General features: G+C 55.1%; 1 protein-coding gene across 7 annotated transcripts in view; it reads left to right on the top strand.

Moving 5' to 3' along the window:
- The first annotated feature begins 1,633 nt into the window (after positions 1-1,633).
- LOC122370373 (transcription factor AP-2-epsilon-like) overlaps positions 1,634-12,164 on the top strand; it is a 105,498-nt gene continuing 94,967 nt past the window's right edge. Inside the window, exon 1 of one of the 7 annotated variants that reach the window (XM_043345940.1) lies at positions 1,634-2,398. In XM_043345940.1, the coding sequence (XP_043201875.1) occupies positions 2,126-2,398 (273 nt within the window). In that variant the 5' untranslated portion in view covers positions 1,634-2,125. Of the gene's footprint in view, positions 2,399-9,860; positions 10,461-12,164 lie in introns of those variants that run through there. The other 6 variants (XM_043345915.1, XM_043345933.1, XM_043345925.1 and 3 more) reach the window with 6 other exon arrangements.

Raw genomic sequence — 12,164 nt, 5'->3', positions numbered from 1 at the left:
CCGTTGCGACCAGCTCCCATGCACACGTGTGACGTGTACACCGCCCCGGGCGGCGGCAGTGGAGCTGCGTCCGCTGCACGTGCAGTCGGCTCTCATGGGGCTCATTTGATGACGGATTGCCCTGCACTTGCTCAGTGTTCACAGGACTGCAGGAAGGACCCACTTCCGCCCGAGAGCATGGGGCTCGCGTTTCGGTGGTCTGATTGGCGTGGGAGAGGGGCTGACGGAATGGGTTATTACAGTGCACTGTGCCGGGTGGCAGTATTTATAGGGATATTGTGGTAAAATGGCGACACGAAAATGTGCGTGTAATACATGGTATTGTAATAGTAAAAGGCTTGCGCTATTAATTTAATTTGTGTCGCAGACGCCGTTTCGCTCATTAACTTCAAGAGTCTCTCTGCACCGTTCACACAGTTGCAGGCAGGTTTCGAAAGCTACTGGTGCAAGGGTGGTGGCATTAACGTTAAATATACTGATGGTGTGCAGTTAATAGAATACGCTGAGGTGCACAGCGCATATCCATGCATTTCCAGGAACAGGAATGGGTTCATTACTCGGGCCCTGGACTTATCTCGGGAAAAGTGGAATTTTACGGTTTCAATTTTGTTATTATAATCCTGGCTCGCAAAATTTGTCACATTGTCAACGGCTTGTAAGGCTATCCAATAGGTAGGCATTGGTATCTATTTGCAATAAATAGTAAGCCTATTAACAGACATGAGACAGGTGCACTATTGCAATTCCTTTTTATGCTCATTGCGAGTGAACTTAGCCAGAGCTACGTTATCTTCAATTTTATTTATCACTAACATATTCATTAGAGCTGCTTCTTTTACAAGTCCACGCATTACTTCCTTCGGTATCTGAGCATACCGTACGGTCGTCATCTCAACTTGTTTTTCCGCGTGTCGGGCCCGCTTCCCCTGCCCCGTGGCGCCGCGAAAACAGCCTACGGCGCATGCGCGGCCGCCGGCGGCGGGGCCCCCGGCCGGTCCCACGGCGTCGCCCAAGGTCCAGCGTCCGGTCACACAAAGGGCAAACGGCCGGCCGGCGGCGGCGCTGCATTGTGCAACGCCCGCCGGCCCCGCCAAGGCCCCGGGACGCCCCCCAGCGGCGGCGGGCCCGACTCGCTCGCGGCTTTTCGCGGTCAGCGGGCTCCGCGCCCGCCGCATTCCACAGCCAGTGACGCTGGCCGCGGCGCCAGCGCGCGCCGGCAGCGGCCGCCGCCCGGGCACACATGTCCGCGCCGCCCCGACTGGTTTTCTAGTTTCCTGCAATGCTCACTAGAGAAATCCCCTCAAATCGCCTGCAGCGCCAAATTAAAAGCACTGTTAATTCTGAGATAAGGTGGCTTCATTCCTTTACCTGCAGATCCCGAAGATACAGGTATGGGCAGGGCTTTGCACAGGAACAATTACCAATGGCTGGCTGAATTTGCCAACTATTTCTCATTATTTCCACCGTACAACCCTTTACTTCCATTCAGCTGGCTAACTTCGCACGGACGTGTGAAAATCTGAGCGGCGAGGCGCCCTCTGAAATATGACACCCTGTCTGGCACCCTGCCCGAATCCTCCCGTCATCGAAGCCTCTCCGCCCCGGCGCGCCCGTCCCCAGCCAGCCAACAGCTGATTCCAGGCGATAACTGGGCGGCGGGCGGGCGCCGATGGCCGGGGGCTCAGAACAGTGCTCGTGCCCGCCGGCAGCGGTTTACTGACACGCAGTGGGGATAGTTCGCCTCCATTTGTCGTTATTCCTGCGGCGATAGCATTTCCGTGGAGCCAGCGGCGGCCAGCCGGAGCGGCGGACGGGGGTCGGCGGGCGCGCGGCAGGTGCCGGTCTGGCTGGGGACGGGCGGCCGGACCCCGCGCTGACCGGCGGGCGCATTCGTGAACAGGCCCCGCAGGCAAGAGGTCGCGTTGCCGGGGGCTCCGCCGCGGGCACCAGCTCTGGACACCAGCGGCTCGCAGCGCCGACCCAGCCGGCCTTGAGGGCACGTCACGGCCAGCCACCCTTCAAGGTCGACCTCGCAGCCCAGTGCGCGCCGCCATTTTGAGGCGGCACCTGTGCGGCCGGCCGGCCAAGTCTGTTTACCTGCGCCGAGCCGCCAGCGGCGCGCGCGATGGCCAGCCCGGCAGTCAGTGACGACAGCAGCTCTGCCGAGAAGATGGTGCGTCCGGACGACACCGACGGCGACGCACTGGCGCCGGCCAAACTGCGCAACAACAACGAGGTGGCCTACGCGATCATCGACGGCCGCGTGACGCAGGTGCAGGTGACCACTGCCGTCGACCTGGCCGCCGCCGCCGCCGAGGTCGACGCCGACGACCTTCCCGTCGATGTCGACGAGGATATGGACGGCGAGGAGCGAGACCAGGACGAGGACTCGATGGAGGTAAGGTCTGCCGCAGCGCCGCGGCGCGAGCGGAGCGTCCGTTCACGTGGAGCGCTCCGGCCCCGTGTGGTTGCAGTGTCAGCTGGGTGCCGCCGGGCCGGACGGCGTCCGTTCGTTCCGTGGCCGCCGGCGGCCGGCCGGGTGCCGCGGGCTCTGGGTGAGCGGTGCGGACCGCGGCCGACCGCCCGGGGCCTGCTTCCGGATCGTGCTGTAGTCCCCAGCCATTTCCAGCCGGCTGTCAGGTGGTTGTATTTATTCGTAGGTATTGGCCAGGTCAAGGTGTCTTTGGAAACATATTTCTCGGTGATAATTTGAATTCAGATAACAGGGAGACTTGATACCTGTTCGACTTGTCGGTATTTATTTTCCCCATGATGATCGGGCGTAGTGCTAGCGCACGCTCCGCACTGAGGTTTCTTACCGGTTGCGCGTTGAAGTCTCTCGTTTACACCTGCGGTCAACATGGAGACTGCATTGAAAAACAAGCAGATAACACCGAGCTGGCGCCTGGCATTGCACGGGTGGTCACTGCACAACTGGCTCACTTCTAACAAGTTTATTTATATTTTGGGCATTTTATGTCAGTTTTATAGCAGTTCATACACGTCTCTGCACAATGGAGGCCGACATGATTTCTGAAGCATACCTAATGCTGTGCATTGAAAAAAATGTTGTGCATTGTGCGGGCTACATCTATTGAAAAGAATCAATTCCATTGTATTGATATTGAGTGGAGTGAAGGTTGAATTGGATTATTTTAGAAGGGAAGGTTAAAGAAACATGACAATTGACATTGTTTGTCCATTCTACTGTAATTCTATTTGTTCCCGTAAGCTAGCAAAGCTTCGGAGGAATGCAATGAGGTTTACCACGAATTGAACCCGATGAATTATGAAATAATTTATTACAATCAAAATCAAAGATCAAGCTAACGAGAAGACTAATGATGAAAACCACATTCATATGCCTATACTCGGGCTTGTTTTGTATATCCAGCAATGTATATGTGCCTGCCTTCTTAGAACATTCAATCCCCTATTCCTGTATCCAGTTTCAGCGGCGTTTGACGGCGCCGTTGCGCCACGCGTCCCCCAGTGAAGAAATCGGGGGAGGGTGCGTAGATAACGGTCTGCGTGTTCCCGGGGTGGCCACGTGTTGACCATGTGCCCCTCCGTCCCCTTCGGACGCCGCCCGGGGCCCAGCGCCGCCGGCAGGGGCGCGTCCAGGCCACCGACCGGGGGTGAGGGAGGGAGGGGGTCACCGGCCAGCTCGCCGAACTCACCGGGTGGGGAATTTGCATGCCCGTTCCGCGGACCGCGCTCGGCGACCCCGGCGGGCGATCCGACTCGGCTGGGACTGCGGAGGTGTTTGCATCGGGTAACCTTGAGAAGGTCACCCCCGGCGAGTGGCCGCTGGCTGCGCCCGTGGCTGTGGGCCGCTCAGCCGCCGGACAGCTGCGCAGGGGCCCCGGCGCGGCCGGCCGGACACTGGGCAGCCTGCACCACCGCGCACCGGCCCAGCACCGATGGTCCTGGAAAATACCCGCACGGAACCGCGTGCCTGCATGACGCAACGAGGCCTCATAGCTGCGTAGCCGGACTCCACACTGCGTAGCTGCAGGTGCATATCTATGACATGTTACTATTGTCCCGCGTCGCTTCGGTATATAAAATGTACCACCGTGCTACTTGTGCAACAGTAGCCCCGAGCTACAGCACTGCAATCGTTTCGGCTCGCCACGGTTGTCTCAGTACGACTGTCTCGGTGCCATGGGGCGACTACTGGTGTTCATGGGATCAGATATGGATGGTCACAGACTCACAGTGGCGCTGATGCGTCGATATCTGATCTGTGTCTGGTCAGCATTGGTGACTGCGACGTCGGTGATACATGTCATGACCCTACAGGTCGGCCAGCTGTGGTTTGGATGGGGTCCGGACTGGGACCGAGACTAGAATTAAACTGCGGTCTGCTACTCAGAGTCACGGAGTAGAAAATCGGTGGTCTCAATGCCACTGACGTTTTGCCGGCGGGATTTCTCGGTGTCCAATGGGCGTCTCACTTCTTGCTGCACTCTCTTCGGCATCTCGCTGTCCTCTGGCCTCTCCCCTTCCCTCTCTGTCTCACTGCCACCTGTCTACTATCCACCTCATCCTTGGCCGCTCATCATGGAGCACCGTACCCCCAAAGTAGCGCTGGTACTTGTCCCCACCGGCAGTGACATTACCGTCCGCCCGGCGAGCTCCGACCCGACCGATCAGGTCGGTGAGCCGCTCGGACAGTCCTGTGACGTCATATCGAGCTGCGGCCACTCGCGGTCTGCATAAACAGTGACTGAGTATGACGGACTCCCCGCTCCTTTGCAAAGAGAGTGGGCAGATGTATAGTGTGCTGGTCGCTGAGCCTGACTGTTAGCTTTTGTCGCGCGCTTCCAGCTACATTCTCTAATACCGACTCCAGCTTTGTCTCCCGACCCCAGCTCTAGCCTTGTTCCTCAGTTTCCAGCCTATTCCCAGTCCTCTCCTCAGCCCCAGTCCCGTTCCACTCCCCAGGTCCCGGTCCCGTCCCCTGACCCCAGTCCCAGGTCCCCGGCCGGCGCTGTCCTATCACCTCCTCCCATCTGCGGGGCGGCGGTGGCCGCCGGGGAAAGTGGCCCCGAGATGCCGAGCTCCCTGCTCGATATTCCGTGCCGGCGCCATCCGAACTCCCCCGAGAGATCTGTGATCATCAGACGGCGCATGGCGGTCGGCCGGTTTTATTGGGGCGATCATATCCGACCGGCATCGAACGCACGCTCTATCCGGTAACGGCTGGTTCTCTGCCCGGTAACGGCTGGTTTTGAAACTTCTCATTACTTTTTGTACTATTTCCGGCAATTCTGCTATTTTTGTAGCTAACTACATATTTTAGATTTGTCTTCCTCACCTTTGGCACCAAAGACTCCGGATAATAATATAACATAATTCAACTCTCACCCCTCTTTCTCTCCTCTCTCCTTCTCTCTCTCTCGCCCTCTCTCTCTCTCTCTCTCTCTCTCTCTCTCTCTCTCTCTCTCTCTCTCTCTCTCCCATCCTTATGTCAGTCGCTATGGAGATGTGCGGTCAGGCCTGTTGAATATTTATCACATCACCGAGGCCCGGTGGATATCCATGAGCCGTTCCCTTGTCTCTGACTAAGATCCGGCGCCTGGCTCGGACGCGCTTGTTTGCTCTGTCAGCTGGATCTAATCAACACCCCTCATTGATTTGTAGGGGTGCTCGAGCGTTGCTCTTTGTTTGCCGAGTGGCCGGCAGCGGACGGCTGGCAGGTACTCTGTGGAGCTCACTCGCTGTATGGAACGGATCGGCTTGGTACCAGTCGCTGCCATCGCCCGTGGCTGCCTGTTTGGTTACCAGTCGTGTGGTATTTCCGCCCCGATCGCGTGTGTCGCCCGCTGTTCATGACCGGTAGCCGAGCCTGGAACTTGTTCGTTTCCCTGTTGGCTGCTTATCTGAGCAGTTTGGTAGTGTTTCCGACACAGCGCCGTCTCATTGTCACCTGCTGCACGAGCACCTGCTAGTGTAACCGGCTGACTGAATGATCAAACCACTTGTTTTAGACACTTGTCATTGCGCCGTAGCGCTACTGGCCTGACATAGAGGTGGCTAGCTGATGTAGCTTTACCCTCCGAATTTAGCCGATGTAGCTTCACCCTCGTACCCTCCGAAGCCGCCGGGAGGAGCCCTCTGTGACAGGTGGGACGTGCGCTGCCACCAGTCCCGGTGCGCGCCTAATCGGGTCCGTTACGCCTGTCGCCCTGCCCTCCCCAGAGTGTAAGGCCTCGCCGGAGCGCGGTCCGCTCCCCGATCCCGCCCCTGTGGCCTTTGGGAGGTTCGGGGTTCGTGCGCCTCAGCAGCTTGGACCACATCTCCCTCCGTCCCACCAACGCTGTGCGTGCCATCGCTGGTGTTCGAAACAGGTGGGAAATATGCAAGGAAGCTGATTAGGGGGAGACGAAGCGGCAAGAAAAGCCGAAAGTTTTTTTTTTTGGGAGAGGAGGGTCAACAAAGGGGTGGGAGGAGGAAGCTAAAGGGAGCGAGAAGATATCCAAGACAAATCTGAACTGTGGGTCCCGGGAGTAGGGCGTGATGTAAACAAAAATGTGGGGGAGGGGAGTCAGGGGGCAGCCGGACTGGGAGGGGGTCAGGCCGGACCGGCAGGCGGCGCCCCTGTGGTCGGTGATCAGAGGCCCACAGAGCCCACCGTTCGCTCCCAGGCCGTCCACCATCTGTCTGACGGCGAGCAAGGTCATCCCGCCGGTCCCAGCGGCGCCGTCGGTCGGGGGACGCGGGCGACGCTCAAGGCGAACGGTCGCCGGGCGAGGTCAGAGCCAGCCTCGCGGGCGCCCCAGCTCGCTCTCGGCCGTGGCACGGCGCGGCTCGGAGGCGGGTAGTGGCGGTGTGACCCTCGCAGCTCGTGTTCCGGGACAGCTCAGGGTAGCCAGAGGTGCCGCGAGATGCAGCGAGATGTTGTGCGATGTCGTGCTTCTTGAAATGCACGAGTTTCTCTTTTGGGGCATCTGTTCATAATTGCTGTGTTGAGGATTTGCCTGGCCCGTAAACGGTGAACTAAATCAAGGCCACCAGAACACTCAATGCTCAGTTTTTGTCACTGGTTCAGTCGCTGGAGGCAGCTGTTCCGAACCGATGACGCCGATCTCTGATGACGCGGCACCGATGTCGGCCGTCTGGGGTCACCTGTAGGAGAGGCCTCCTGTGGTTTTAGTGGCTGTCCGCCGGCGGGATCTGGCAGTGACGGTCGCGCGTGCTGGGAGACTCAGCTGCTCTTGACCTTGATCAAGAAATGTTTCGTCGGCTTTTCGTTGTGCATTGTTCATTGAAGCCCACTGAGCTATGTTGGACGTCATCCGAGGCGTGAGGTAGTACGAGATTTTAGTGCGACCCAACTACTTTGCTGCGAGATTACATGTACTTTTTAAGGGCGGTGAGATTTACTCACTACTTATCTAGAGGATTACATATGGTTTTAAGAGCGATGAGATCTTGACACCTGAAACATGTGATTACTCCTTCCATTCGCTATAGGTAATCCATTTTGGGGAGGGTTTGTTGACCTCTATTCTGACAGGTAGCTAAGTGGAGTCAATTCTAGTACAACCTTATCTTCTATTCTGTTCGCTCAGAGTGGTGTACAATTTGTCTGGATTCTTGACCGGTATCCTTTGAAACGGCGGCCCCAATAGAGTGGACACCATAAAGATCACTGGGTTTAATGTACTGGTAAAGCGGTGCCATGAGTGCTGACGAGTTTTTTAGAGGGGGATTGCCTGTCCTAGATTCTCCACACAGGACCGACAAAAGAACGTGATACCGGTCACAACCGGGAAAGAAAGCGGAAATACGAAAAGAGGAACAATTTTATTGACTGAGCTGTCTATCGAATGATTCGATTGGTCGCGATATCTAGGCAATTAAGAAAAAACCTGAACTATAGTTTCACTCAGGTTGCTTTTCTAGCATATATGCTATGCTTTTCATTCAATGCATAGAAGTGAAATACCGGTCTTTTAAGTAAACACCTACGCAGCTTTAAAGAACTAATAATGTTCAGAGTTTGTTTTAGACGATTCTGAACGTTATCTAAAACATTGTTCTTAGAAATGAATCCTAAGCAGGATTAACTTCAAGAGAATGCAGCCGCCTACCTCCCTGTCTTTTTATGATTTGAGTATGTTCCTGGAATGCCCCAGCAATGTCTCAGCTTGGATGCTGTCCGATAATCCGTAGCCAGACTGGCAGAACCCTGATGCAATAGCACACATGTCAATCGATTCCACCGACATCTCTGACCGTTCCCTACCGCGCTCCTTCTGCGCGCTCAGCCGTGACTGCCGATCACTGATCACTGGGGCGGGTCGGGCTGAGCCGTACAGATCCACGCCTCGTGAGTCATGGCCCCTCACGAGTCTCCGCCCGGGCCGGAACGCGTTCACGGAACGGAAGCTCCCCGAATACCACGGCGCGCGCGCCGCGCCGGCACCGCGCCGCCTCCCACGCGTGAGTCACTGGCGGGCGCGGCGGACCGTGTCGGGTGAGCTGCGCTGTGAAGCTGCGATCGAGCTGCTGTCCTTCCTTCACCGTGGGACGGGTAACCGTCGGGGTGACACGGCTGAAGCGGTGACCCGCTGGGCAGACTCTCCGCGCCGCGGCGGCGAGCTTAGAAGGAGGGCCACCGCGGCGCGCAGAGGAGACCCGGGGAGCGGCCGGCACCCCCTGCCGGCTCGGCTGTAACGGGCGACTTACGAGGGGGATGGTGGGCTCTAACTCAGCATTCGACACCCCGCAGTCAGGCCGGCGAAAGCGATAATTCGCAGTCCTCCGAGGTAACAACTCACGGCTCTGTGAATTGGCGATGACTCGGTAACGGTGCATTGGGGCCGCCGCGCCGGGAGCAATTAGGGACTTCAGACGAAGGGGCTCGCCGATTTAGGTCATTTCCGATTTATAGATTCTCAGAGTATGTATTTGAACGGTACCGAAATGTGTAGATAAAAAAGCAAAATCTTGCTTTTGTCCCAATTCCATTCGCTCTTTAGTTTCGATCTATTTTATTTGAAAACTTAAACATCACATGTCTCGTCGTGGTCACGTATCACAATAGCGGATAGGTCGTCTTTTGCTTCCACCACTCATTCTCCGAGTTCAGAGGACGACCTTACAATAAATTTAAGTTGATGTTACATGCAGAATTAGATTGCAATTCCATCTCCTTTTTTTCCTTCAGAATAGCGGTCGTGGACGTCGCAATACACCTTTAATTATTAACGTAACCGGGACAACAAAATTTACGATACCCGGTTACCTGCCGCGTGCCGCTAGCATCGCAGCAGTCCAATGAGTTGCCAATTAAATAAATTTCTTCTTCCCTCTGGCGACTTTCTTAAAACAGCACACGCGAATAGACTGCAACGTCACATGTTGTGACTTATGTGCATCGTACACGCGCGTCTGTTACTTTATTTGGATCATCATGCGACCATTTTATTCCCTCTCTACTAAAGTGGAACAATGAGATGCTTGAATTTCTCCCATTGCGCATTTATGTGTATTTTATAGTGATATCGCTCCACTACGGAAAGTGCCAACCAAATGTAGCAAAACAGTAAACCCAGGCGATATGTTATGTATGTTTTTTCCATTATAAGTCAGATTTATCCACTATCGGTTGATGAGCGCAGCGGCCTGGATAAGTTGATGATACCTACCGGCTGTGCCGGCTAATATTCACACTTCCAGCTGCTGCTAGCTTGGAACCTACCGCTTCACCGTTCTGTCTATGACAGACTACCCACCGTATATGACACATGTCAATGTCAGGTGTGCGACATCCAGTCGTCCCATTCAGTATCACCGCCGCGCCCCCTATCGGAGGAGCCCCTGAGCGGAGCGTCCCCTACTGGGCCGATTCCGGGCAGGACCGTGTCCTGACGACTGTCCGACGCCCCTCCGTCTGTGGTGGGGGCAGACCGTGCAGCCGGCCCCCGCTGCAGGGGCGGCGCCTGCTGTCCGGCCGCCCCCGCCCTCGGCCACTCCAGTGTAGCGGGGCGGTGCGTGAGCGCCCGCGGGCGTCATCAGGTGTATCGCCCGCGGCGCCGGCCACCGCCGCCGCCGCCGCCGCGCCGCGCCGCCGCCGGCCGCCAGAGTCGCATGGCGCGTCCCCGGCTCGAGACGGCGCAGCTCGAGCGGCCTGCCTGGTCCCGCTGACGGAGTGCCGAGCCGCCCGCTGAACCCAGCTCTCAGGTGCGCGCGAGGCTCAGTTGTAAAAAGCCGCCGGCCCGGAGACAGCGTCCGCTCAGCTCCCGGCCGACGCAGCGCGCTGCTTTTTTGGGGACCGGTGGACGTGAGCGTGTGGCTCGCGAGCGGACACGTGCGTGGCCTCTGCTGGTGTGAATCGGTGACCCGGAGGGCACCCGGTGACTGCGCCCCCGGCCAACAAAGTGGTGTGGATGCAATTACAGACAGGAGACGACGGGGAGCTAAAAATGTCGGCCGCTTCGATCGAGGTGAGCTAAGAGCAAAATATGAGCTGTGGTTTGAGCTCATAGATTCATTGATACCTATATTTTTAGATAATTTGTTTTAGCTTGTTGAGCATTATATCAACAGATGTATTGCTCTGCTGTGCAAGATATTTATTTGATTTCGAAGCATATTTTTTCAATCCTTATTCTTATGAAAATACTTTTTAGCACAATCTCTTTTATAAAAATGTATCTTAAATGCAATTTCGATACCTACTTCAAGAAATAAAAACCTACTTAAAGGTGTTAGATAGATAGCTGTATTTTGTTTTTGCACTTTGAGCCAGTTACGCTCATGATTATTCATATGTGCATATTAAGTCGATGCACCCGCTCCCCCCCCCCCAAAAAAAAACGGAATCTTATAGCTTACGCCATTTTCGGCTTAACCTATTTTTTGCCACTTTGACTCTCGCACTAAATACCAATTAATGATTATCTCGCTTTTTACATATAGGTACTGAGAAGATGTTTCATTTTAAATTGCAAAAACTCAGGCTCTGAATGAAGACCCTAAAGCGAGCTATCAGCTCTTTATCTATCTATTACTTACTAGTGGTTTTCCGACTCGGACAACAAACTTCCAAGGATCCAAAGTTTTATTAAAAGTACACTTTCCTGTAAAAATGTTGCAGGGTTCATCAAAGAATTTCATTGGCATACTTCAGACGATTGTCATTTTGGGCATATGCCAAACATGGTTTATCGCTAGAACATGGCCCGAACTGAATGTTTCATGAAGATAACAGTATAGGCATACGGCCCACCGTCGCAATAAAAGACGGCCACACACTTTTACAATGCTGACATATCTTGTCCCGTGAGGAACAGACATGGCATAAAGCTTGCTTTGTGTGGTCTGAATATGCTGACATGAATTTCACATGTGGTTTGTCGATGATACAGGCCCCAGTAGCTGGAACAAGGATTTCAAGCTATTTGCACTTTTGTATTTTATATTTTCGTAGTTATACCAATATTTCCAAGCCTTTTATTTATGAATTCCACCAATGTTGCGTGCACTTGCCGGAGCGTACGACTTCATATTTTAAAAAGCTGCTTTCAACTGGCGGTATTTTTGGAGATGTGTAAGATCCTATTTGCATCCAGCTAATTCAGTGAATATTGTCGAGTTTTCTCCGGTGGCCCGCCCGTGCGGCAGCCGTCTGTCCGGTCCGGACCACCTACGGACCGTGTCCGTCGTGCGTCGTTCGTCTCCCGTTCGGTCCGGCGACACGGAGCCGGCCCGGCTGGCGGGGCGTAACAAGCTCATTGACACTCGCACGCTCCTCCATAAATCGTGGTGCTGCTTACACGCTGCGCCGCCGCGCCGGCTCCATGAATCACCGGCGTCTGAATCGCCGCACGTCGCGCGCGCCTGAAAGATCGCCCCGTCGGCCGCGTTTGCCGTCGTCCCGCCGCCGCCGCCGGCCGACGCACTATGGGTCCGATGCACGATTTAGCACGCCAAAAATGGTTTAGGTGACTTTCTCAAAATGGCTTGAAATGTGACGCAAATAACGTAAAAATGTCCATATTTTGCGAACACAGCAGTAACTTTTGCCAAAAATGTCACATGTACCCAATATTTCATCGCAAACTGACACATATCATGGAACGCCATTGCCTTGTCCACGTCCGAGAGAAAAGGGATGTTGGAATTATCCGAGTATAGGCGGTTCTAAA

The sequence above is a fragment of the Amphibalanus amphitrite genome, unplaced genomic scaffold (genome assembly GCF_019059575.1).
Source record: "Amphibalanus amphitrite isolate SeventyFive unplaced genomic scaffold, NRLGWU_Aamphi_draft 000034F_arrow, whole genome shotgun sequence".
NCBI classification, from domain to species: domain Eukaryota; kingdom Metazoa; phylum Arthropoda; class Thecostraca; order Balanomorpha; family Balanidae; genus Amphibalanus; species Amphibalanus amphitrite.
The sequence above is the reverse complement of the archived record's forward strand: the minus strand, read 5'-3'. Positions and strand labels throughout refer to the sequence as shown.